Source organism: Colias eurytheme, chromosome 29 (genome assembly GCF_061535395.1).
Source record: "Colias eurytheme isolate Ceu_HAF_F1 chromosome 29, ilColEury1 Martin Lab GWU primary, whole genome shotgun sequence".
Classification (NCBI taxonomy): Eukaryota; Metazoa; Arthropoda; class Insecta; order Lepidoptera; family Pieridae; genus Colias; species Colias eurytheme.
The window spans coordinates 686,755-709,162 of record NC_143008.1 but is presented as its reverse complement, the minus strand read 5'-3'; the positions used below and the strand labels follow the sequence as shown (position 1 = coordinate 709,162).

General features: G+C 39.1%; 1 protein-coding gene across 1 annotated transcript; it reads left to right on the top strand.

Moving 5' to 3' along the window:
* Positions 1-512: 512 nt before the first annotated feature.
* Positions 513-11,315, top strand: LOC149895995 (charged multivesicular body protein 7). The gene is made up of 11 exons (XM_090118107.1): positions 513-911; positions 3,425-3,644; positions 4,534-4,705; positions 4,993-5,159; positions 5,703-5,839; positions 6,100-6,187; positions 6,750-6,894; positions 7,324-7,449; positions 8,393-8,527; positions 10,283-10,418; positions 11,183-11,315. The coding sequence occupies exons 1-11, from the start codon at positions 643-645 to the stop codon at positions 11,310-11,312; spliced, it is 1,725 nt and encodes a 574-aa protein (XP_089974233.1). The 5' UTR covers positions 513-642; the 3' UTR covers positions 11,313-11,315.
* The last annotated feature ends 11,093 nt before the right edge of the window (positions 11,316-22,408 follow it).

Here is a 22,408-nt window from a genome sequence, read left to right as displayed (position 1 = left end):
CTTGTTAGAATATTAAAAGGTTTATAACTTTATTTTATCATCCCTCTGTCTATGGTAATTATCATTTATCTGTCTTGAATCGATTTAGTAATCGATTACGATTCATTTATTTGACTACCTCTTAGACATAGATCTAGTTTGATCTGATTTCTTTCGATTTACTCCGATGGGATAGGACGATACTAGAATCGCCGCGCGAGTGGCGGCCTAATCGATTTAGCGTAAAATGAAATTAACATCACTAAAAAGCGCTCGTGACGTCATAACGCGTCAAGGTCAGTACAAAAAATATGACACGCTTGGTTTTCATACAGATCGCGGTACTTGCGTTGTCTACTTAAATATACATGTCTGTGTACTCAAAGCTATTGGAATGAAAAGTAAACATGAAGTGGAATTCAATCAAATTCCTTGCATTCAAACAATAAAAAATATATTAGAAAATAAAAATATTGTCAATTATCATAAAATGTCAATCTTTTTTGTTGTCATTTGCCCGAATTGTCGTTGGATAATTGTCAAAATATTTCACTTTGCAATAATTTCAAGTGTCGTGCGTTTTATTACCGACAAATATTTTTATATTGTTGTATCGTAGACCTCGATTAAAAGATTTTTATTGTGAAGTCAAAAAACCTTAACATGGGTCTGAATACTGGAATCCCCGAAGATAAACTTCCACAGTGTTGGTCGGACGATGTGCGAATGAATGCCCTTTTCGCACCCTTCCGATTAAAGTCTGCGAATCCCGAATCTTGGGATATGAAGATGAAATTCTGGTCCGATATAGCGAGGCAGTGGTGTAAATATAAGAACGATCCCATTATATCTGCGTCGGATTTGAAATTCACGTTCCAGCGTAAAGGTCGCACTGCGGCATGCATTGATATTGTAGTGGAGGAAATGTACAGGTGAATATATTTGCATTATATTAGTATTATATTTATCATTATTTATTATTCAGTTCAAAGTTAAATTATTTCTTTTTTAATTTTAATAATGATAGTTTCCTTTGTAGTCCTTTGTCCTAGTCTTACTCACTAATGAACTCTTAAAATTTTTTATTAAAATGAAATTAGAGATGCACACTACAACAACAAATTACTATTACTATTCAATGACTCTATTATACTAGTAGACGCGGCATACGCCAACATCATTGCACTAAAAAACAGCGTAATTAATACATACCTACTTACTAACGCATTATCACCAATACAGTTGTTCTCTCTTTCACTCTCACGCACGAGACATTATACATGTCTCAATCATGTACTTCGTAATAACAACTGATGATTAAAATATAAAAAGAACGTCCAGCCACGACGCTGAATGGTGCGTGACTAAGTGAAACTCGGGCACTTAGCTGAGTTTTTTCTTGCCAAAATAGAGAGCGGGTAACGTATCTAGCTTTTTTATATATCATAGTTACTATTCATATATTTTGGTAATTTTGATATTTATGTCTAAACTATTTAGTTAATGGAGGTGTGCATACAATCAATTTGTATCCCAAACAAATCTAACAGTCTTCTATAGGCAATAGGCTATTTGACAGTATAAAAAATAAATTACTTTTTTGTGTAATCCATGTATATATAAGGTTTTTGAAGCGATTTAAATTAATAAATGATATAAATAATAACTTATTTATTTATAAATCGTCGAGAAAAAACATCATATTTTTTTAAATTACCACGTGACCGAAAACATCCATGATTGGCTGCATCTGCCATGACGTCACAGCGGCGTAAATAACAAGTGATCCCAACGTTTACTCACGTCGTTGCTGAATTTCGCTTTTGGTTTTGTTTCTTGTATAACTTATTTTTTGTGATTCAAGGTGTCTGTAATCAGTTTTGTTCTTTATGTGTTATTTTTGTTTGTCATGGAACCAAATTTCGAAAAAGCAGACAGTAGAAATCTACCTAAAGTGGACGCTATAATGGTTGGCATGTTCTTTATAAACAACCCAGATTTTTACGCTCCTGAATTGAGAAATGTGAAAACAGCTACGTAAGTTAATATTTCAGTCGTCATTCATTACCTTTTTAGTTAATTGTACCTACAAACATGAATCACAGTAGCACAATAATTATTATGAAGTATACATTTTTTAGGTTATGCCCTTTTTTTTTCATTTCAGCCATCCAGTTTATAGGATTGACGTGTTTGTATTGATTATTATATATGTATTGACAATTTATATATATCATTATCTAACCGTTATAAATTATAAATTATCGTTATAAATTATCTAAGCAGGTAAGTAATGAGACGATTTATACTATGTATTGCAAATAAAATAAACTGCCTACTAGGTATTCAACACCATACTTACATCGAAGTGGTCTCCACAAAAAAATATAACTGTTTTAATTGACATATCTAATATCACTTGGATTTCTGCGAGCTAACTGCAACCACTTCCTACGCATTTTTATATCTTTTGGAGCACATAATATAAATAGTTTGTCAGGGGTTTTAATAGTTGTATTTCTGCATCCAGGAATTACACACTATCTATAAGAACTCATTTTCTGGTTTTTAAGCAGATTAACTTAATTATACTATAATTAAAACAAAAACGAACAATAAGTACTAGGAGCAACTTGATGTTTACGCCGCTGTGACGTCACCATGGTCGCGAGACGCCATATTCTTCAAAATTGTGTTTTGGCGGCATATTTGAATATCATGTTTTTATTTTCCATTTTCTCAATGAATAACTACAAAAAATTAAAAAACATGTGTTTTGTGTGCTCTATAAACGTATCTTAATAATTTGAGACAGTTTTCAAAACCTTGTCAAATAGCCTATTCTTGAATCAAGGTGATAAAGATCCACTGTTGAGGTGATTACGTGCACTTCAATATGTTCCTTCTATGATAGCATAGCGCATAGGTCCCATCTATATGAAATAAACAATGTATATTTAATTGGAAAACAATTAATGTGATATTGGTTAAAATCGCTTAAAAAATTATCCGTTATTTATTATTAAAAGCAAATGACAAAATGTGTTCTTGTGGGATATCCATAAAAGATAACATATTATAACATTGCGCAATTTTCTGTTGACTGTTTCAATACTTAGTATATTATTTTGATAAATCTTGTCTACAACATTTATCAAAAAAATGTACTCGAGTTTGAATCCCACCTCGTTATCGAATTTTGTCTATTCATTAATAATTGAAGTGAAACTTCTTTATCGGAGTTGGAAAAAAATTTAGTGTAACATTTTTCGTTACGCGCCATCTTTTTCGTATCCCTACCACGCATGATTCGACGTATTTCTGTAAAGTTGCATATAGTAAATTATTTTTTGATAAATAAGGTCATAAAGAAGTTTCACTTCTTACGTGTGTACACGCACACATTTTTTTTATCAAAAAAGTTAGTGTCAATTATCCATTTCAGGAACGGCGACCTCTGCCCCATATCCAAGTACCAACAGATCTTGCACAACGGCCCAGAAGGCTGGATGTGGTGGGGCGCCAAGCTCGCGTTCAAACCGGCGGCGATCGCCCTCACAGCTGTGACGTCACTGCTGCCCGCGAGGCAGGCCGTCGATAATGATGGCCTGCCGAAGTCCAATATAGATGCGACGCAGCGGTTCGTTGTAGAGAGTGCTGTTAAGGTATGGGTTATCTATACTAATATTATAGAGAGGAAAGGTTTGTATGTATGTATGGTTTTCATAACTGGACCGATTTTGATGAAATTTGGCACAGATAATCTTTAGACCCTGAGAAAGAACATAGGCTACCTTTTATTGCGAAATATGTACCACGGGCGAAGCCGAGGCGGACCGCTAGTGAATATTTACGTTTAAGCATGATTTATTATACACCGTCTCATGTCTGCAGCCCAGTCAAACATTATTGTATACTAAATTTGATATTTTTTGGTTTATGGCATTCAAATACTTATAAATTTATAAAGAATAGAACAAAATTCGATCACGAGGCGGGATTCGAAACCGCGTCCTTCACGCCAATCTGTTCATAAAATTATATTTATAAACATAAATTTTAATTTACAATGATAACTAAGCAAAGCATAACATACGAAATCTGTTAAATAAATCCTAAATAAAATTAATTTTATCATTTCCAAACACATCTAAAGCTCTTGCCGCTTATAACTGTGCTAAATAAAATAATTTTTATCTAATCATTCTATATATATATATGAGAGGCCGGGTTAAATATTAGTTTGAATGAAGTAATAATGTCCTGCGATTCTACACAGATAGCTAATTGATGTAGGTGGTTGATAACAAAACGCAGCAAGTCAACGACTATTAGCAAAGTGAAGGTAGTTGGGTCGAATGTCGAATAAACAACGTCCGAGCCCCTAGTCACGATTCGTATGAATGCGCCACGAGTCAAAGGAACGCGGCATTTTGTACTATTCGACAGCTAAGCATGTTCGGACAGGAAACAGTGACAACTAAATTGACAACTATTCATCCACATACATATCAAATCAGAAGTTACGTCTAACAATATATATATATTTCCCAGGAGCAAGCGACCCACCTCCTCAACAACTTCCCTCCCGGCGCAGAACGCGTGGGCACCATCGACGATCTGATGAGAGCCTCCGGGCACACAAATAGAGAGACTTTTGAGATACTGCTCGGTTATCTGGTCGCTCAGGGGGCCGCTGTCAAACAGGATGATGTTGTTAAATTGGGTATATTCTATATTTGATATATCGTTTTTTTTAAAGCATTGAAATGCTTTATGATTATAAATTTAAAAAAAAATAGAAAAAACTTCGATCACGCGTGATCCCGCCGCGTTTTATGTGACTCAACAGCCATCTCAACCAATATATGCAACCTTATTTCAATGATTATAATGATAGAATGCAGCCTACGTTTTTACGTAAATGTTTGATACGTTTCCCTTAGACAGTCGCAATTTTTTTCCTTCTTTATTTCACAACCAAACAATAACAAAACACCCTCAATTTTCCAGCGGAACCAAACAAAAAAGCGGATCCGATCACGGAAATGGACCACGCGCTCGTGAAACTCGTCTCCGCTGAAAGGAGACTGGACACAGACGCAAGTAGACTGGCCCGGGAAGTGGAGACGACTGACAACGATGTGAGAGCCGCTCTCAAGCTGGGGAATAAGCTCGCTGTGAGTATTGTATTGTAATATTAACTAATATTAACAAGAACCAAACAAGTCTGGATATCTTGCTGTGAGTCAACTCAAACTCAAACTTCTTCAGTACTTTTGAATTGTTAAAAGTAATTTAATATTGAAATACTAGCTTCCAATCGCAGCTTTGCTCGCATTTTTTATTGTAAATCTCAATTATTTTCAAGAAATTTTCTAAAATCGGCCTAGCTGTTTAGCAGTTCAGTTACAAACACACGCACATAATGAATGGACATACACATGCTAGCAAATAACATTTAAGTACATGATATAATTGAATATATTCTCCTAAAATGCATTAGTTTTTTCAAGTGACTTATAAGTCTGCCAATTTTTAAATGTTTTGCCTTTCATGTTTCATTAACCGACTTCAAAAAAAGGAGGAGGTTCTCAATTCGACCATATGTATATGTATTTTTTTATGTGTGTTCGCGGATTCGTTGTTTATGAACGGATTTTGATAATTTTTTTTTATAAACGATTTTTGTTTTTTTTTTCACATTATTATGTCACCCTCAGGCCAAGAACCATCTCCGTCGCAAGCACAAGGCCCAGTTACGCTTACAGCGCTGCGAGTCAGCGCTCGAGAACGTTCGCCAGCTGCTGCAGCAGGCGAGGGACTCGGAGGTTAACAGCGCTGTTGTTGATACTTACCGGTGAGCGCCTTTACTACATACTATACTGCATAGTATAAAACAAAGTCGCTTTCTCTGTCCCTATGTCCCTTTGTATGCTTAAATCTTTAAAACAACGGATTTTGATGCGGTTTTTTTTAATCCATCAGGCCCCGGAATCACAGACACAATAGAAAATCTATTGTGTCGCGGTCGGATCTGGCCGCTCGGTGGTTGAGAGGTTAATAGATGTATTTGTTAAAAAGCTTTAAAATATTAATCTACCAATGAAATGATTTCAGGACAAGCGCTCAAGCAATGAAGAGTACAATGAAAGGCGCGGGCTTGGAGGAGGACCTCGTGCACGACACTATGGACGATCTGAAGGAGGTGAGTAGTACAATACAATACAATATAATACAATACAATACAGTACAATACAATACAATACAGTACAATACAGTACAATACAATACAGTACAATACAATACAATACAATACAGTACAATACAATGCAGTAGTCACGACTTCACGCGTGAACGGGTGCACCAAGATTTCCTTTTTTTATAATATTCCTTGAAGTATGAGGATGGTTCTTATGAGAGAAAACGTAAACATATACCACGGGCGAAGCCGGGGCGGTCCGCTAGTGAAAAATAAAAATAGAAATAAAAAGCGTTTTATTTGCCACCATGTAAAAAAATATAAATCTTAGTAATATAACACGAAAAACAGAAAAAAAAAGATAGCAATGGTGGCAAAAAGGACTCCCCGTCAGCAAAGCAGCAACCATTATTTAAAATGTATTGCTGCACAAAATATTATCGAAATCGGTCCACCCGTTTACGCGTGATGCCGTGACCAAGGAAAACGGGTTTCATTTTTATAAATATAGATTTATAAAACGTTTGAATGCTATAAAACTAAATATCAAATTATATCGTATTCTCAGGTGATGGATACATACAACGAGGTCGAAAAGGCGTTAGGTGGCACGATAGATGACGTAGATATTGCCGAATTGGAACAAGAGCTCAATGAATTGATGTCAGGACCGGGTGGGGGGGGTACACCGCAGAAACAGACTGGGAATGAAGGTAAAAGTTATATAATAAGGAAAAGAGTGTCAGAAGTGAAACTTCTTTCTTTGGCAATATTCAAAGATAAATTTATAAAGAATAGAAAAAAATCGATCACGAGGCGGGACTCGAACCCGCATCCTTTCGCGCCATTCCGGGGCGGATGCGTGGGTTTTCCTTCCTGACGCTATAACTCCAGAACGCACGAACCAATTTGCACGGTTTTGCATTCGTTGGAAAGGTCTCGGGCTCCGTGAGGTTTATAGCAAAGAAAAGGTGTCTCTGGTGGCGAAACGGAGTTCGCCCGGTTTGCTAGTTGTTTATAAAAATATGTTAAATGTTATAATGATAATGTTCTTTCGGTTGAAACTGTAGGCATTGGCTTGTCAGAATAATAATAAGATGAATAAAAAAATCCATTAATTTTAATCAATATATTTGTAACAGACGTGAATCTCCCATCTCCCCCCACACGGACTCCCCGCAAGGAGTCCGAGAGGGAGTTCGTGTTCGACGGCGAAGAGAGGATGTTGGCAGACCTCGACCGGCTCGGGGAGGACACTGGGAGGGCAGGTGAGTTTGAGTTGGAACTCTAACTCAAATATTGAGTGTATATTATAATATAATAACTGAACTAAATAATAATAACTTAATTCAACACAAGGTAAAACTTACATTCAAACACAAACTCACACTGAAAATTATACCTTCACTCAAACTCACAGTCAAACTTATACCTAAACTCAAATTGACACTTAAACTTAACTAAAAAATTGGTTGCCTGTAAAGTCGGTTTCCTGACGATAGATATGAACGTGACAACGTCCGATTGTGCTTCTTTGTTGCTCGTTCTGCGCTCTCGCTTGCACTTCAAGCCTTACATGGAACGCCTCAGAGCGAGGTAACGCCGCATGAGTCATGTTTTTTCGTGCGTGCAGCCGGCTCTATCGAATTATAAGACGTTGTCACGTCAAAACCTAGACATTCTACTAGCGCTTGTTCAAACTGACACCGACACTCAAATATTTAAGTAAACTTTTGTTAGATGCGGCTTTGGATTGTTCTCAACTCAAACTCAACGCATCATAATCGATTTTTTTTTTGATGTGAAACATCTATGGGCGCACGTAAAACCGACGAATGCCGCTATATGATGGTATATAATACACTAGCTGTGCCCCGCGGTTTCACCCGCAGTGCTCCTCTCCTGTTCGTCTTAGCGTAATGATGTATAGCTTATAGCCGTCCTCGATAAATGGGCTATCTATTACCGAAAGAATTTTTAAAATCAGATCAGTAGTTCCCGAGATTAGCGCGTTCAAACAAACAAACAAACTCTTCAGCATTATAATATTTGTAAAGATTCGTTTAAAATATAGATTATTCATACCTGTAACAGAAAGAAAGAAAGAAAGGAAATAAATCCTAACAATTATCCTTAACAATAACACTGGTAGTTAGCTGGCATTTTAAGTACAAATAAGCTCTTGAAGGCCTGTTAATGTTTATTTTTCAGAAGCCCTAAAAGTTAGTCCCAAGCGGAGCCCCAAATCACAAACGGAGCCGTGGAGCTCAGCGCGGGGCGAGTGGGGAAGTGAAACAAGCGACCGCGGGTATGGCGAGCTGCGACAAGATGAACGGCTGCATCCCGGTGTGTAAATACTAAATATATACATAACTAGCTCCATTCTATAGTAAAACAAATTAAAAATAAAATTGGTTGTCTGTAAAGTCGGTTTACTGACGATAGTTGAACGTGACAACGTCCGATTGTGCTTCTTTGTCGCGCGTTCCGCGCTCTCGCTCGCACTTCAAGCCTTACATGGAACGCCTCAGAGCGAGGTAACGCCGCATGAGTCATGTTTTTTCGTGCGTGCAGCCGGCTCTATCGAATATCGAATAGACGTTGTCACGTCAAAATATAAATAACTAGCTTTCCGCCCGCGTTTTCAAAGAAAATCCCGCATAGTTCCCGTTCCCGTGGGATTTCCGGGATAAAACCTATCCTATGTGTTAATCCAAGCTACCATCTATATGTGTGCTAAATTTCATTGTAATCGGTTCAGTAGTTTTTTCGTGAAAGAGTAACAAACACACACACATCCTCACAAACTTTCGCATTAATTATAATATGTATTAGTAGGATAGGACAGGATTGGTAGAATATTAGTATGATATAATAAAATCTGTTTTTATAATTAAATTTTTGTCTGTTTTTCTGTATGTATGTTCGGGCTAATGTCCAAAATACTGCATGCATTTCAAATTTGGTATAGAGATAGTTTGAGACCTGAGGAAGGACATAGGACATGTTTTATCCCGGAAATCCCATTGGAACGAGAACTATGTGAGTTTTTCTTTGACTTCGCGGGCGAAGACGCGGGCGGAAACGTAATTTAATATAATTTGAATTTAAATTTTGACTTTAAGAACAGACGAGCGTATTACCACAGTATTACCATTATTTCCTACAGTAGTGCGACGAATGTACTTGTGCAGAGAAACGGAGGGGAACTGGCGGGGGTCGGGCGACGCGGGCCGCGTAAAGCAAACACGCTTAGTTTGCTTTACCTAGCGCGAAAGGATGTCGCAGTCGTATTTTTTGTGTAATAATTTTATTATACATAGGTACTTACATATTCTATTATGGCGCGCACAAACTGTTCGGTTTACGGATGTAAATCTACATTGAAATCCCAGAAGTAAACAATATTTCAGAAAGATTGTATTAATAATTGTATCTGTTGAATTAAAATCAAAGCTATGTATATATGTTGTCCTCATTATTTTCTAATCAGATTGTACATCCCAATGCGAATGCATTACTTAGTTAAATGTTATAATATACAATTAAGAACATCCAAAAATAAAGTGTCCACGTAAATAACATTAAGCAGTGCAATATCTGTAATTATATATTTATGAACAAATAATTACATCAGATTTAATAATCGCAATTATTTTGAATGTACATATGAATAAAGATTTCATCATAATATTAATAATCACAATTGTTTTATTTCCCATTTGTTGCAACCCTAGCGTATTTTCGTGTGGCAGCGTCATTACCTACGCTGGCGGCGGCATCGCGCGACATCAAAGGCGATTCCTTACTGTAGGAAATAATGGTAATACTGTGGTATTACGGTGATATTTTACCGAGCAAAATTGAATGAATTTCGCACATTTATAAAACACTAGCTTTCCGTCCGCGGCTTCGCCCGCTTTGTCTAAAACATAATAAATTATATACTAAAACCTTCCTCTTGAATCACTCTATTAAAAAAAAACCGCATCAAAATCCGTTGCGTAGTTTTAAAGATTTAAGCATACATAGGGACATAGGGACAGAGAAAGCGACTTTGTTTTATACTATGTAGTGAAGTATAAATTTAACCCCCCCCAGGCCAACCCCTAAACGTGGACTTCACGACCCCCCCCCGGCACTACGGCGCCGAGTTCCAAGTGCGCGACCACCGAGCGGCGGCCGGCGTGTGGCTGTTCAACAGCCACGACCGAGCCGCTGCCGAACAGCACGACGGGTGAGTGGCTATACACATACACACACACACAGTGGAACCCGTTTATAATGAAAGAAAGAAAAGTTTATTTAACACCACACACTTAATAAAAGAAAAAAAAGAGGGGTTGCACTGGGGGAGTGCCGGCAGAAGTGAAAACTTGATTATTAACGTTGAGCATGTTTGATATTTTGGAATGGTATCCGTCTTACGCATGGAATATAAGGGCTAAAAAAAAATCCGTCTTACGCTTTTTCGATCAGGCCACGTGTCCTGACGCGAGTTTAAGATTTTATACCCAACGCCGCTAAAGAATGCATTTCGAAGCCATTACTGAGATTAGCTTTAGCAAACAGACAGAAGAACAAAAATTTAAAAATAAATACTATTATTTTAGCATAATAATATATGTAAACAGTGTATGTACATTGCAACTCTCTTAGCAAAAATCGGTTATTTCAATATTAACCCATTGACCACCGTAAGGCCCGATCGGGGCGCGACACAATAGATTTTCTATTGTGTCTGTGATTCCGAGGACTGATGGATTAAAAAAAATATGTGTGGCACTCGAGGACTGCCGCGGTAAAGCTATAGCATCGCTGTGCCGGTTGGAGTGGGGGGTGTTAGGTTTTTTCGTTACGGAATTTTTACGAAGTCTGAGATAAAAGCTATGCAATAACTTAACAGACACTCCAATTTTATTATTGGTATAGAAAACAGATGTTTCTGGCCTTTGGATAAATAAATGATTATCAATTTCTTATAATTTTATCATTTTCCAGTCCTGAAACAGTGAAAGCGGAGAGTTTCGTAATCGCGCCGGGCGGAGAGAGGCAGAGTAAAAAGAGTGAAGCCAACGATCTCGACGACATAGAGAAGAGACTTCACAACCTGCGGGGATTCCGCTCCTAGTGGTGAGAGTTTAGTGGTGAGAGAGAGAGTTTAGTGCGAGAGAGAGTTTAGTGCGAGAGAGAGATTGATGTGAGAGAGTTTAGTGGTGAGAGAGAGTTTAGTGGGAGAGAGAGTTTGGTGGGAGAGATAGTTTGGTGGGAGAGAGAGTTTAGTGCGAGAGCGAGTTTAGTGCGAGAGAGAGTTTAGTGGTAGAGAGAGAGTTTAGTGGGAGAGAGAGTTTGGTGGGAGAGAGAGTTTGATGTGAGAGAGAGTTTAGTGGGAGAGAGAGATTAGTGGGACAGAGAGTTTAGCGGGAGAGAGAGATTAGTGTGAGAGTTTAGTCGGAGAGAGTTTAGTGGGAGAGATAACGGGAGTGAGAGATTAGTGTGAGAGAGTTTAGTGGGAGAGAGTTTAGTGCGAGAGAGAGTTTAGTGGTGAATGAGAGTTTGGTGGGAGAGAGAGTTTGATGTGAGAGAGAGTTTAGTGGGAGAGAGAGTTTAGTGGGAGAGAGAGTTTAGCGGGAGAGAGAGATTAGTGTGAGAGAGTTTAGGAGGAGAGAGAGATTAGTGCGAGAGAGCTTTCCTCTCCTAGCTTTAGTAAGATAGGAGAATTTATGAATATTTATTTATTTATTTTTATTTTTGTTTTGTTCCAGGAAAAAACTTCACGTCCTAAATAGCGAGATTGCGCAAGTTATAATTATTCTATAATTTTGTCGAACAGCAATAATAATAAATAATAATAATTAGTGTTAAATTTTGTAAATATATTCGTAAAAAATATTAGAAATAGATTAAATTGTAGATAGGTGAAGAAAAAAATTGGAAAAATCCAGAAAAAAATGTACAACTAACCATGTATCTTTGGGGATGAAATTTTATAAAAGTAGATATGTTTTACAAGTACGTTACGAGCAAAAGGAACTTGATTTTAATAGATTATAATAAACTAGCTTAACGCCCGCGGCTTCGCCCGCTTTGCCTAAAACCTAATAAATTATATACTTGAATTATTCTATCTATTAAAAAAAACCGCATCAAAATCCGTTGCGTGGTTAAGATTTTAGCATACAATGGGACATATGGACAGAGAAAGTGACTTTGTTTCATATTATGTAGTGATAATCTAGAAGATTCACTTTCACAAAAGTTTTTATAGAATGAGAATACTTGCAAGATAAATGTAAGGAAAAAAACATACTTTTTTATTCGAAAACTAGTACCTGCCATGAGGTCCGATGTCAATTTGGTTTAGTTCTGACAGTCTTTTTGTTCAAAAATAATTATGACATGATTTTTGTGTCAATAATAAAATGGGGTTTTTCATTTTGGACCTTTAAAAGCACAAAAACTGCGTATTTTCCTTCCAAGTACTATCGACATAATAATTTTATTTATAAAATCGACAGTACCTGGCCATGCAAGTCGGACTCGCGCACGAAGGGTTCCGTACTATGGAGTCCCTAAGGGCGCGTTCCCACCGTGTCGTGACGACAGATAATCGTGTAGTTTTAAGTGTCGTGGCTTATATGTTTAAATGGAGGTGTTCACATTTAGAACGACACATTTTACTGTCGTCTACGACAGTTTTTGCAGTGACGACACTTTGTCGTGACAGTGGGAACGGCAAGCACGACAGTCGTAAAACGATAAAAAATCGTGGACGGCAACTCTATAACGTCCATTGAACTCAGGAGAGTAAACGCACTAGTAATCACCAAGCGAACGCAGAGGCGACTAGATTTGTAGCTTGCTGATGATGTGTAAACGACAAAGCGACTCCCAGGAAACGATAAAATGTCGTCGCGATCCAATGGGAACAGCTTCATACGACAGTCGCTAAACGATAAAAAATGTTGACGACAAACAATCGTTATAATGGGAACAGGTAGAGACGACAGTCGTCGAACGATAAATTAGTCGTTACGACATAGTGGGAACGCGCCCTTAATATTTTTTTTAGTATTTGTTGTTATAGCGGCAACAGAAATATATGATTTGTGAAAATTTGAGCTTTCTAGCTATCATGGTTTATGAGATACAGTCTGGAGACAGACAGACAATCAAGTCTCAGTAATAGGGTCCCGTTTTAACCTTATTTATTTACTCTTTATTTTAAAACAGATTAAAATAAGAGTAAAACAAAACCATTCAAAATGTACAAATGGCGGCCTTGTGGTTCAAAGCCATCTCTGCCAGGCAACCTTTCGGTACGGAACCCTAAAATGCACTAAAAATCAAGTCTCTTCTGCTCGTAGTGCGCTAATTAAATTTAAATGTAGAATATTTTAGTGTCTTAAAACGTGACGATTAGCGAAAAAAATATCATATTATTTCTAAGGAAAATTTTGAAAATGAACAAAAAAAGTACTGGAATCCAGTTGTAAGTGCCTATTAATAATTAATATAATTAAGTGCTACGAATTGTTTTTTATACTTTAAAAAAATTGTCTGCGTTATACTATTTTTTATAATTAATAATTATATACCCCGGTCAAATTAGATATTTGAAATAACAATAATTCCAACGCTCAATTCTTGTAAAGCGCTGACAAATAAAGTTTTGAAATCCAATCGATCGAATGTGTGCTACAGAAGATCTGAAAGATTTGAGTTTTTTTTTTTGTCCTTGAAATTTATAAAAAAAACTCTAAGAGCGTATACGCACTATGCGGGTAGCCGCACTGTGCGGTCTGCGGTAGCCGCATCGCAGTGCGCATAGAAATGAATATTACGTACATAATTGTGCTTGCGGTCAGCCGGACGGCTACCCGCAATGCGGCTACCCGCATAGTGCGTATACGCTCTAAGAGTCACATACATTTTATTGACGGCCAATATCACTAAATTTTGTCTTTCCGGGAACGGCGGTCTTATCGCTTAGTGGCGATATCTTCCAGACAACGAGATTTTGATTATAATTTTTATGTCTAATTTGACCGGACTACTTAATATATCATATTGTGTGCGCTTAACATACAAATACATACAAATAACTTTAAAAATTAAGTTTTAACTTATTTGTGCAAACACAAGCAATAAAATATGGCCTTGCGTGTGCTAAGTTTTCTATGTTAATGTTATTTTAGCAATGTACTCTGTATAGTGATATATTTGTGATGTGCCAATTATTTTAATTGTGTAATATTTTTATTTTTGTATGATATTTATTATTGTATATTAATTTTAGGTGACAACCCTGAAAACATTGTTGTATAAAGCATTCAATGAAAATAGCACCTTATTTCGTGGCAGTAATGTTCAAATTTGTACACGCTCATTAGAATATATTTGCTTTTTTACCGTTTTTCATAAATACAGGGAGATCGCTGTAAAGTGATCGAAACGTACTTCTTCATTCTTATACATATAATTTTATTATTATTATTTGTTTTGGGAATTATGCTCATTCTGTCGATTTTTAAATGTATTTGTGTAGTTTAATTTAAAAATAATAATAATTCATTTATTCGACCAATTATAAAAACTCATTTTTGTTAGTAACAATTGTTTTGTTAGTTCAATTTAGTTTTATTGCTACTTTTACGGAATTTTTTTACTTTTTTACTTTTCATATTAAAAAAAAAGACGTGTGGCACTCGGGGACTGCCGCGGTAAAGCTATTGCATCGCATGCTATGTCTTCAAGCCACACCTCCGCCCGTCGGAGTGGGGAGCGTGAGGTTTTTTCGTAACGGAATTTTTGGATTCGGTCCCAGCGCTCAAGGCCCGCGATAGAAGCTATGCAATAGCTTAAAAACTGACTTCTAGTCCTGTTCTGCCGCGTCTTTCCCGGTTTATTCGGGTTCGTCACCGGAAAGTGCGGCAAATACCACAAACGCGCATCGCCCTCACACTTCGCGTCATACCGCTCGCTGACAAGGCGATTTATCTGCGCCGTATCCACCAGCGTTACAGACGATTCAAATTTCAAACGCCTGCACCGCGCGTTCGTCTAGCTCGCTTGGCTTTACTCGCATTGAGATTCCTAGCGCGTCGATACTAAAGTGCGTTTCTATCATATTCTGGAACTGCTCGCTAGCGCCCGGACTCGGCCGAAAACTACTCTCGACGGGTCCACGTCACGCTTTCTGCAGGGGGTCACTCCAAAACCCCTGTAGACTGTTAGGTAGTGACAACCTCACCCCGCTATCACCAGCGGGACGCACTAACACACCCACACTCACGCACACACGTATAGGCACACAACCCCCCCCCCCCCGCCCGGAAGCGGGGAGGGCCGCTAGGACGACGAGTAGAGACGATACGTTGGAGGACCTAGATATGAAAGCCTTTATGGCTTTCTTAGTCAGGGAGAACCCGGAGGTGCTGGATGCGTTTAAAGCACACAGAGCCGCCGGGGCTCAAAATCTTGCCGCGCCCGTTGCGCAACTGCTAAGGGACTATCCTGAGTCCCCACCGCTGTCCCCAGTGGCAGTCGAAGCGGGGTTCGAAGCCCCGACCGTTATGGAGTGCGAGAGCGCTCCAGAGTCAATAGCTTCAGAGGCGGAGTCCTCAAATTCGTCCGACGGTTTCGAAACCGTTACAAATAATAAAAAGAAACGCAAATTAAAAAATGCTGCTCCGCCCGCCAAACGGAACGCGACCGTTCGCGATTCCGCGCGCGCCGAGTCTAGCCGTGCGCCCCCCGCCCCTCAGGCATCCGCCCCTCAGGCACCCGAAGGCCCGACCGCGGGCAACGCCGCGACGCGTAAACCGCCTTCCCTTCCCCTCCCCCCGTTTACGTGAGGGATAAGTCAGCCTGGCTGAAAATCTCAGCCTTTTTAGATAGTGAAGGAATCTCCTTCAAAGCTCGCCCAACTAAGGACAATATTCGTGTCCAATTGCTTACTTCAACCCACCACAGGGTTTTCACGGCCTATCTTAGAGACCAAAACATAGGCGGTCATTCGTTCCCCCTTCCGGAGGAACGCTCCTTAAGAGTTGTTATAAAAGGGATCCCCAAAGAGATCTCTGCCGATCAAGTCTTCAATGACTTGAAAGACCAAGGATTCCCTGTGCAGGAGTGCTTCCGCATGCACAACAGAATATCCAAATTACCGTATGACATGGTCCTCGCGGTTCTCGATCGTACCCCGAAGGGTAAAGATATTTTTAAAATGCGGCATTGCTGCAAACTTTCAGGGCTCAAGGTGGAAACACCCGACTCCCATAGCTATATCAGACAGTGTCATCGCTGTCAACTTTACGGGCACTCTGCTCGTAACTGTTTTTCGCGGCCTCGCTGCGTCAAATGTTTAGGCGACCACGGCACGGAGGATTGCACGAGGTCCAAGGATTTGCCAAATGAGGATCCACCGTCCTGCGTACTATGTGAGACTTCGGGTCACCCCGCGAACTACCGGGGTTGCCCGAAGGCTCCCAGACACAGGGCGGGGGGTCACCAGAAGGCGAACAAACCTCGCGGAATCGCCCGCGCCGGGGCTCAACCCCCACAACCAAAGCCGGTCTTTATACCGGCTCCACCTCCCAAGACGAACGCTTGGACGAAACCTCCGTCACTAGTGACGCAGGCCCAGTCGAGCGTGGCGGTGCCGCCTTCAGCGGCTCCCGCCATACAAGCAGCACCGAAGCCTTCAGCCAAGGTGCACTCATCCGAATTGGTCTCGCTTAACGAGACCCTAGCACACATTGCCTTCATTAAGAACTATGTTCAAAACCTGTAAACGTGTAACGTAAACTCATTTTTCAAGTCTATTAATGCTTTCATTACTCCGTCCTTTAACTGCAAAAATCTTGTGATCATATTTGCGAGAATACTCCATCTAGTTTTACAGTCCAAATTGAGTTGCAAATTGTTGTCTTCATTGCCTAATTGCGTACTTAAATGATCTGTTCTTGTAGGTGAACTTATAAATACTTGACAATTTGTCGGACTTTATTGATAAAGTCCTTATAAACTATTAGAGGTGCATTTGTAGCATTTTCTGCAGCGACATCGACATCAAACCCGTCTCCATCATTTTCACTATTAGTTTCCGAATCGTCACTATCGTTGTGGTCTTGAGTCTCAGAGTAGTCAGAGAACAATTTGTCAGATGCAGGGTTTACATCAGAGCTATTGTTTTTTATATTGGAGTATTCGGAGTTAATATTTGATATGTATTTATTTTATTAAAATTGTAAAAAAATATATTTTAAATAATAATTTTCAAACAATAAAATGAAGCAAGCATAGTAACATTTTAAAACAAACAACTATTCATATTATTCGTTTTATTCGGATAGTTATACTATCGGTATCCGGATATTTTTTTGGACGGATATCCGGATATTTTGGACCGCTGTCTATAAGTGTGACCGTGGATACTTCGTCTAACAATGCGTATGTATCTATTTCTTCACCGCTCGCGCCTCTGACGGTGAACGGACACACTTTTAATAAAACCTTATTGAAGGCCGTCGTATTGTGAACCGATGCGGTATGTACGGCCACATCTTCCCTTTTTTCCGTGTCGCATTCGCTATTCCTATTCTCTTTTAGGTGTAATAACGCATGGTGACCCTCTCTGCATTCTTCAATGCCGCAGCGTTTCGCTTTACACCGGAATCGTCTATGTTTACTCTGTAGGCATTGGAAACATATATGTGTCTCTTTCGCCCACTAACGTTTTTGAACCGGCATAGCTATTAAATTTTTACACGTGTTTGTTCTATGCCCCGCCCCGCAGCAAAAGCATACATCTTTTCCCTCCACCGCCGCGGTGGCGTATACCTTCATAGGCTTGCGTTCACTACGTTGAACTGGTTCGTTATATCGATTAATGTTTCGACCTCCTACAGCGAGGCCCGAGGACGCGAAAGTATGTCTTAAACTCCTATCAGCTTCTCGCATAAGAAAACGAGATAGCGTCGTGATTTCGGGTTCCGCGTAGTTACCGTTGTCCTCCGCGTAGTCGTTCCAGCGCGATCGCATGTGCGGGCTTAATTTATCTATCCCGGTTCGCGCCAACATAGGATTTTGAAAATATCCCCTTTCGTCTAAACACGATATTATTGTTATGATATTCTGTAATTTTATTGCAAATTGATTAATCTCGTTGAGCGTGTTCCCTAATCGCGGTAGGCGCTTAATATCTTCTAACGCGTTATCTATAATGACCTCTGGCCTCCCGAAACATTGTTCTAACGTTTTATAATATTATTTCCGGATTATTTACCGTAAATAATAACGCGGACACGGCTTGTCTAGCTTCCCTTTTTAAACATGACCTTAAACGTGCGATGTTTTCGCTCGCCGTGAATTTATACTGCGCGTTCGTTTCTACGAAAGCTGCTTTAAACGGTAACCATTCGCCCGGGGCTCCGTTAAAACATGGCAGCTCCGTGTCGCTCGCATCCTGAAGCAGGTTCGTCATTTCTAAAAGTTTTTGGCATGCCTCTTTTAGACACCTCGTCACTATTATCACCGAACTTCCGGTGATATATTTTTCCCCGTTCATGCTTCTAGTTATTTCTTCGAATGGTCGAAGTATTTGGCACAATTGTGCATATAATTGCCAGTCTTCTGAAGTGATGACGGGTAGAGATCAATCAGCGAAACCCATGGTTGAGCGGATGGCTTCTTCCAACTCTATAAAGCGTTTCAGCATTAAATAGGTGGAATTCCACCGAGTTTCTACTGATTGAATTCGTTTCTTAGGGTCTTGTCCCTGTTGGATTTGGAATTTCTGAAGTCTTTCTGAAGAAAGGTTACTTTTTTTTACATGCGCTACTATGCGTTTCATCTTATCAATTGCCGGTTTCGTAAGATCTTTCAATGCATAGTCGACTACAAGATTGAGGCTGTGTGCGTAGCAGCCAAAATGCTTCCACTTCAACCCTTTGACAGCTTTCACAATGTTAGAAGCATTGTCGGTTATCATAAAATTTACCTTTTCTTTGAGGCCATACTTCCCGGTCAATGCCCCAACTTCGGCAGCGATGTTTTCAGCTGTGTGGTGACTGGGGAACTGGCAACATCCAATCAAAGTCGATTTAAATTCCAGATCTTCCGTTAAGTAGTGGGCAGTAAGGGCTATATAACTCTCATTTGTTCTTGACGACCACATATCTGTTGTCAGACATATACTGGTAACTGACGCAAGCTCATGTCGTCATGACATTTTGTATATGTCTCCTGTATTTTCCAAACGCCCTTTCTTCCACAATTGAAAATGGATGGAAGCTGTCTGTACACATAACAAGTAAATCCGCACCTATTAATTTCTTTTTCTCGTTACTAATTTGTTTGTTGTTTATGTAAGTGTCCATGACTCGCTGCCTTTTCGCATTTTTACTTGGGCCAGGGACCACTAGATTGGCGCTCGATGATGATGTGCTAGAAACGGACACATTACCTGATGAAACAATCTGCACTAAACTAGCATTGTGAGCCGTATTTTGCTCGCCAACACTCGAAAGTGAAGAAAAAATTGCAATATGTTCTCGTTTTAGGTGGCTTTTTAGATTTGCCGTGGTTGAATTATACGCAATTTTATCTTTACAAACATTACAAACGGCTTTTCCGCTGCTGTCTTTTTCAAAGTGGTTTCACAATTCAGTTCTTGCCGCCATTTTTCACAAAATGAACTAAGCCGAGCCAGTTCAATAATAAATAAACAACAAAATAACAGTAACACCAACAACAAAACAACAATAACAACATTAAAAACTAGACAACAAGTACTTTCACAATTTGTAATGAATCTAGCTTGACCTTACGCACGCGTAATTACACACAAACTAAAAACAAACAAATTTCAAATTCAACAGTTCACGCGCGTTACGCACTATCTCTTTCACGCTCCTTTCTCCTTTATCTTTCCTTTCTTTCCGACTAACAAAACATATCGAAACATTATGGCATTTGCTACTATGGTTTTAGAGTTGAAATTTGTACATACAAACGTGTCGACTCTCTTGTTGAGCCGTCTACAGTGGACTATTATACGGCCACGTTGAAGAGTTAACCGTCGCGTTGCAAGTTGTACGAGCGTTTCGACTCTTTTGTTTAGCCGTTGAATTCAACTAGTGCATTGGTGAGCGATGGACTAGTCGAATCGTTGAGTGTACAGTCCCCGGCACGTAAGTTGGCAAGGTTTTGGCGTAGTGGGGGCAAGTTCGCGCATCCTACACTTAGTGGAACAAAAAACTGGTCACTTTTATTGATTGTTATTATGGTTATTGCCATCATTTATTTTTAATCTTGTAGTTAAACAAAGCGGAGGAATTCGTGACATTTAATGGGTGTTATAAATAAAACATAATATTATGCATTTTTTTATTCAGTAAAAAAAAATATTATTATTAAAAATTATAAGTTCTCGTCGTCACTATCGGTTAATAATACTGTTACACCTGGCATCAAACTAGAACTACCACCGGAGCTGGTGGAAGGAGAGAGCATTGTAATACACGTTACAAAAACTAAAGTTAAAACAACAACTATAACACTAACAAAGCCAAAACAAAATCAAAACTTAATTTAAAACTGAACTCGTAACAAAAAGTCAACAAAAACAAAGGGTACAACTTTCGTGCACGCAAGTGTAATCGGGAGCGAACGGAACGTAGACGCGGTGCGGGAGGCAAGGGTCGACTGACGCACCAATAGCGAGTCGTGATCGGCGCTACGTTATACCCCGCGTCCCGCTTGACCACCAAAGAGACCTAAAGAACGACTTCTGCGCATCTAACGACTCTTGCCAAGTTACGTGCCGGGAACTGTACATAGACGGTTAATTTAACTAGTTCGTTGATTCAACGCCCATCTCTAGTAACTATACATCCCTGAACTCCTCTGAGAATCGGCCAACATCTATTTTTCATACATGAAGGAGCGTGTGTGACGAGCACACGTGTCAGAAGTGAAACTTCTTTGGCAAGATTCAAAGATACCAAATAGTCGCCTGCTCCATGACGTGACGGTATTGCCATGACGCAATCTTGAATTTTTACTCTACTGCGCCTAAAGAAGTTTCAAAAATCTATCCTTTTAGTAGTTTGAAATCATCACTAAAGTGCATATCTATTAGGACTATAATATTTTGCTTCCTTGTGTCACAAAAGCTATTCCTATGACGTCATAGTTTTCTGTCATGTCCACTTATCGCCTAATTTAAATAATTAAGCTATTGCCTATTGCATAGCTTCTATCGCGAGCCTTAAGCGCGGGGACCGAATCCAGAAATTCCGTAACGAAAAAAAGCTCACGCTCCCCACTCCGACGGGTACGGAGGTGTGGCTTGAAGGCATGCTATGCAATAGCTTTACCGCGGCAGTCCCCGAGTGACACACGTCTTTTTTATTTACTTTTAGTAAAACTATACATAATACTTTTTCAATTTTTTTTTGGTATTATGCTGATTTTGAAGTGTATTTTAAAATGTATTTGTGTCGTTTAATTTAAAAAAAATAATAATTCATTTATTCGAACAATTTGATAAACTCATTTTTGTTAGTCACAATTGTTTTGTTAGTGAAATTTAGTTTTATTGCCACTTTTACGGAATCTTTTTACATTTCATATTAAAAAGTGACTTCTAGTCCTATTCAAATTTAAAGTTAAAAAGGACAAAGTCACGGGATTTTTTATCTCAATTATACTTTTTTATTTTTATAACTTTTTATCGTGCATCTGGGAATTTAAACACGCTTTGATTAGCTTCTGTATGTTTGTATGTAACCAACTTAGAGCGGCCGTACACGGGCGGCTCGAGCAGTTAACGGTTGAGCGACGTACACGGACTGCTCGAGCAGTCCGTGTACGGCAGTGAATGAATGTCCATAGTTCACCGCGAGGTTGCGGCTCCAAGCCGTCGGTCACAACTGCTTGAAGCGGTCCGTGTACGGCCGCCCTTAGACTCGATTTTTACTTTAAACGGACAGATTCAATTCAAACTGCACAGTTATCAAAGATCGGTGACAATACAATAATTTCGAAATATTAAAGCGTGTTTTTTTTATTATATTTATGTACTTAGTCTGTGCCTTTTCTATCTGTGACATCTAACGAAATGTCATTCGAACTGTGATATCTCAATTTGCTAATTATGTGTATTATGAATTGATACATACAAGGCTATGGTAAAAAGAATCTATGATTTCATGCCACGGT

Coding starts and splice junctions, on each gene's coding strand:
- LOC149895995 (XM_090118107.1), top strand. CDS start 643: ATGGGTCTGAATACTGGAATCCCCGAAGATAAACTTCCACAGTGTTGG. Junction 4,706..4,992: donor GGATGATGTTGTTAAATTGG/GTATATTCTATA, acceptor TCAATTTTCCAG/CGGAACCAAACAAAAAAGCG. Junction 10,419..11,182: donor GCTGCCGAACAGCACGACGG/GTGAGTGGCTAT, acceptor ATCATTTTCCAG/TCCTGAAACAGTGAAAGCGG.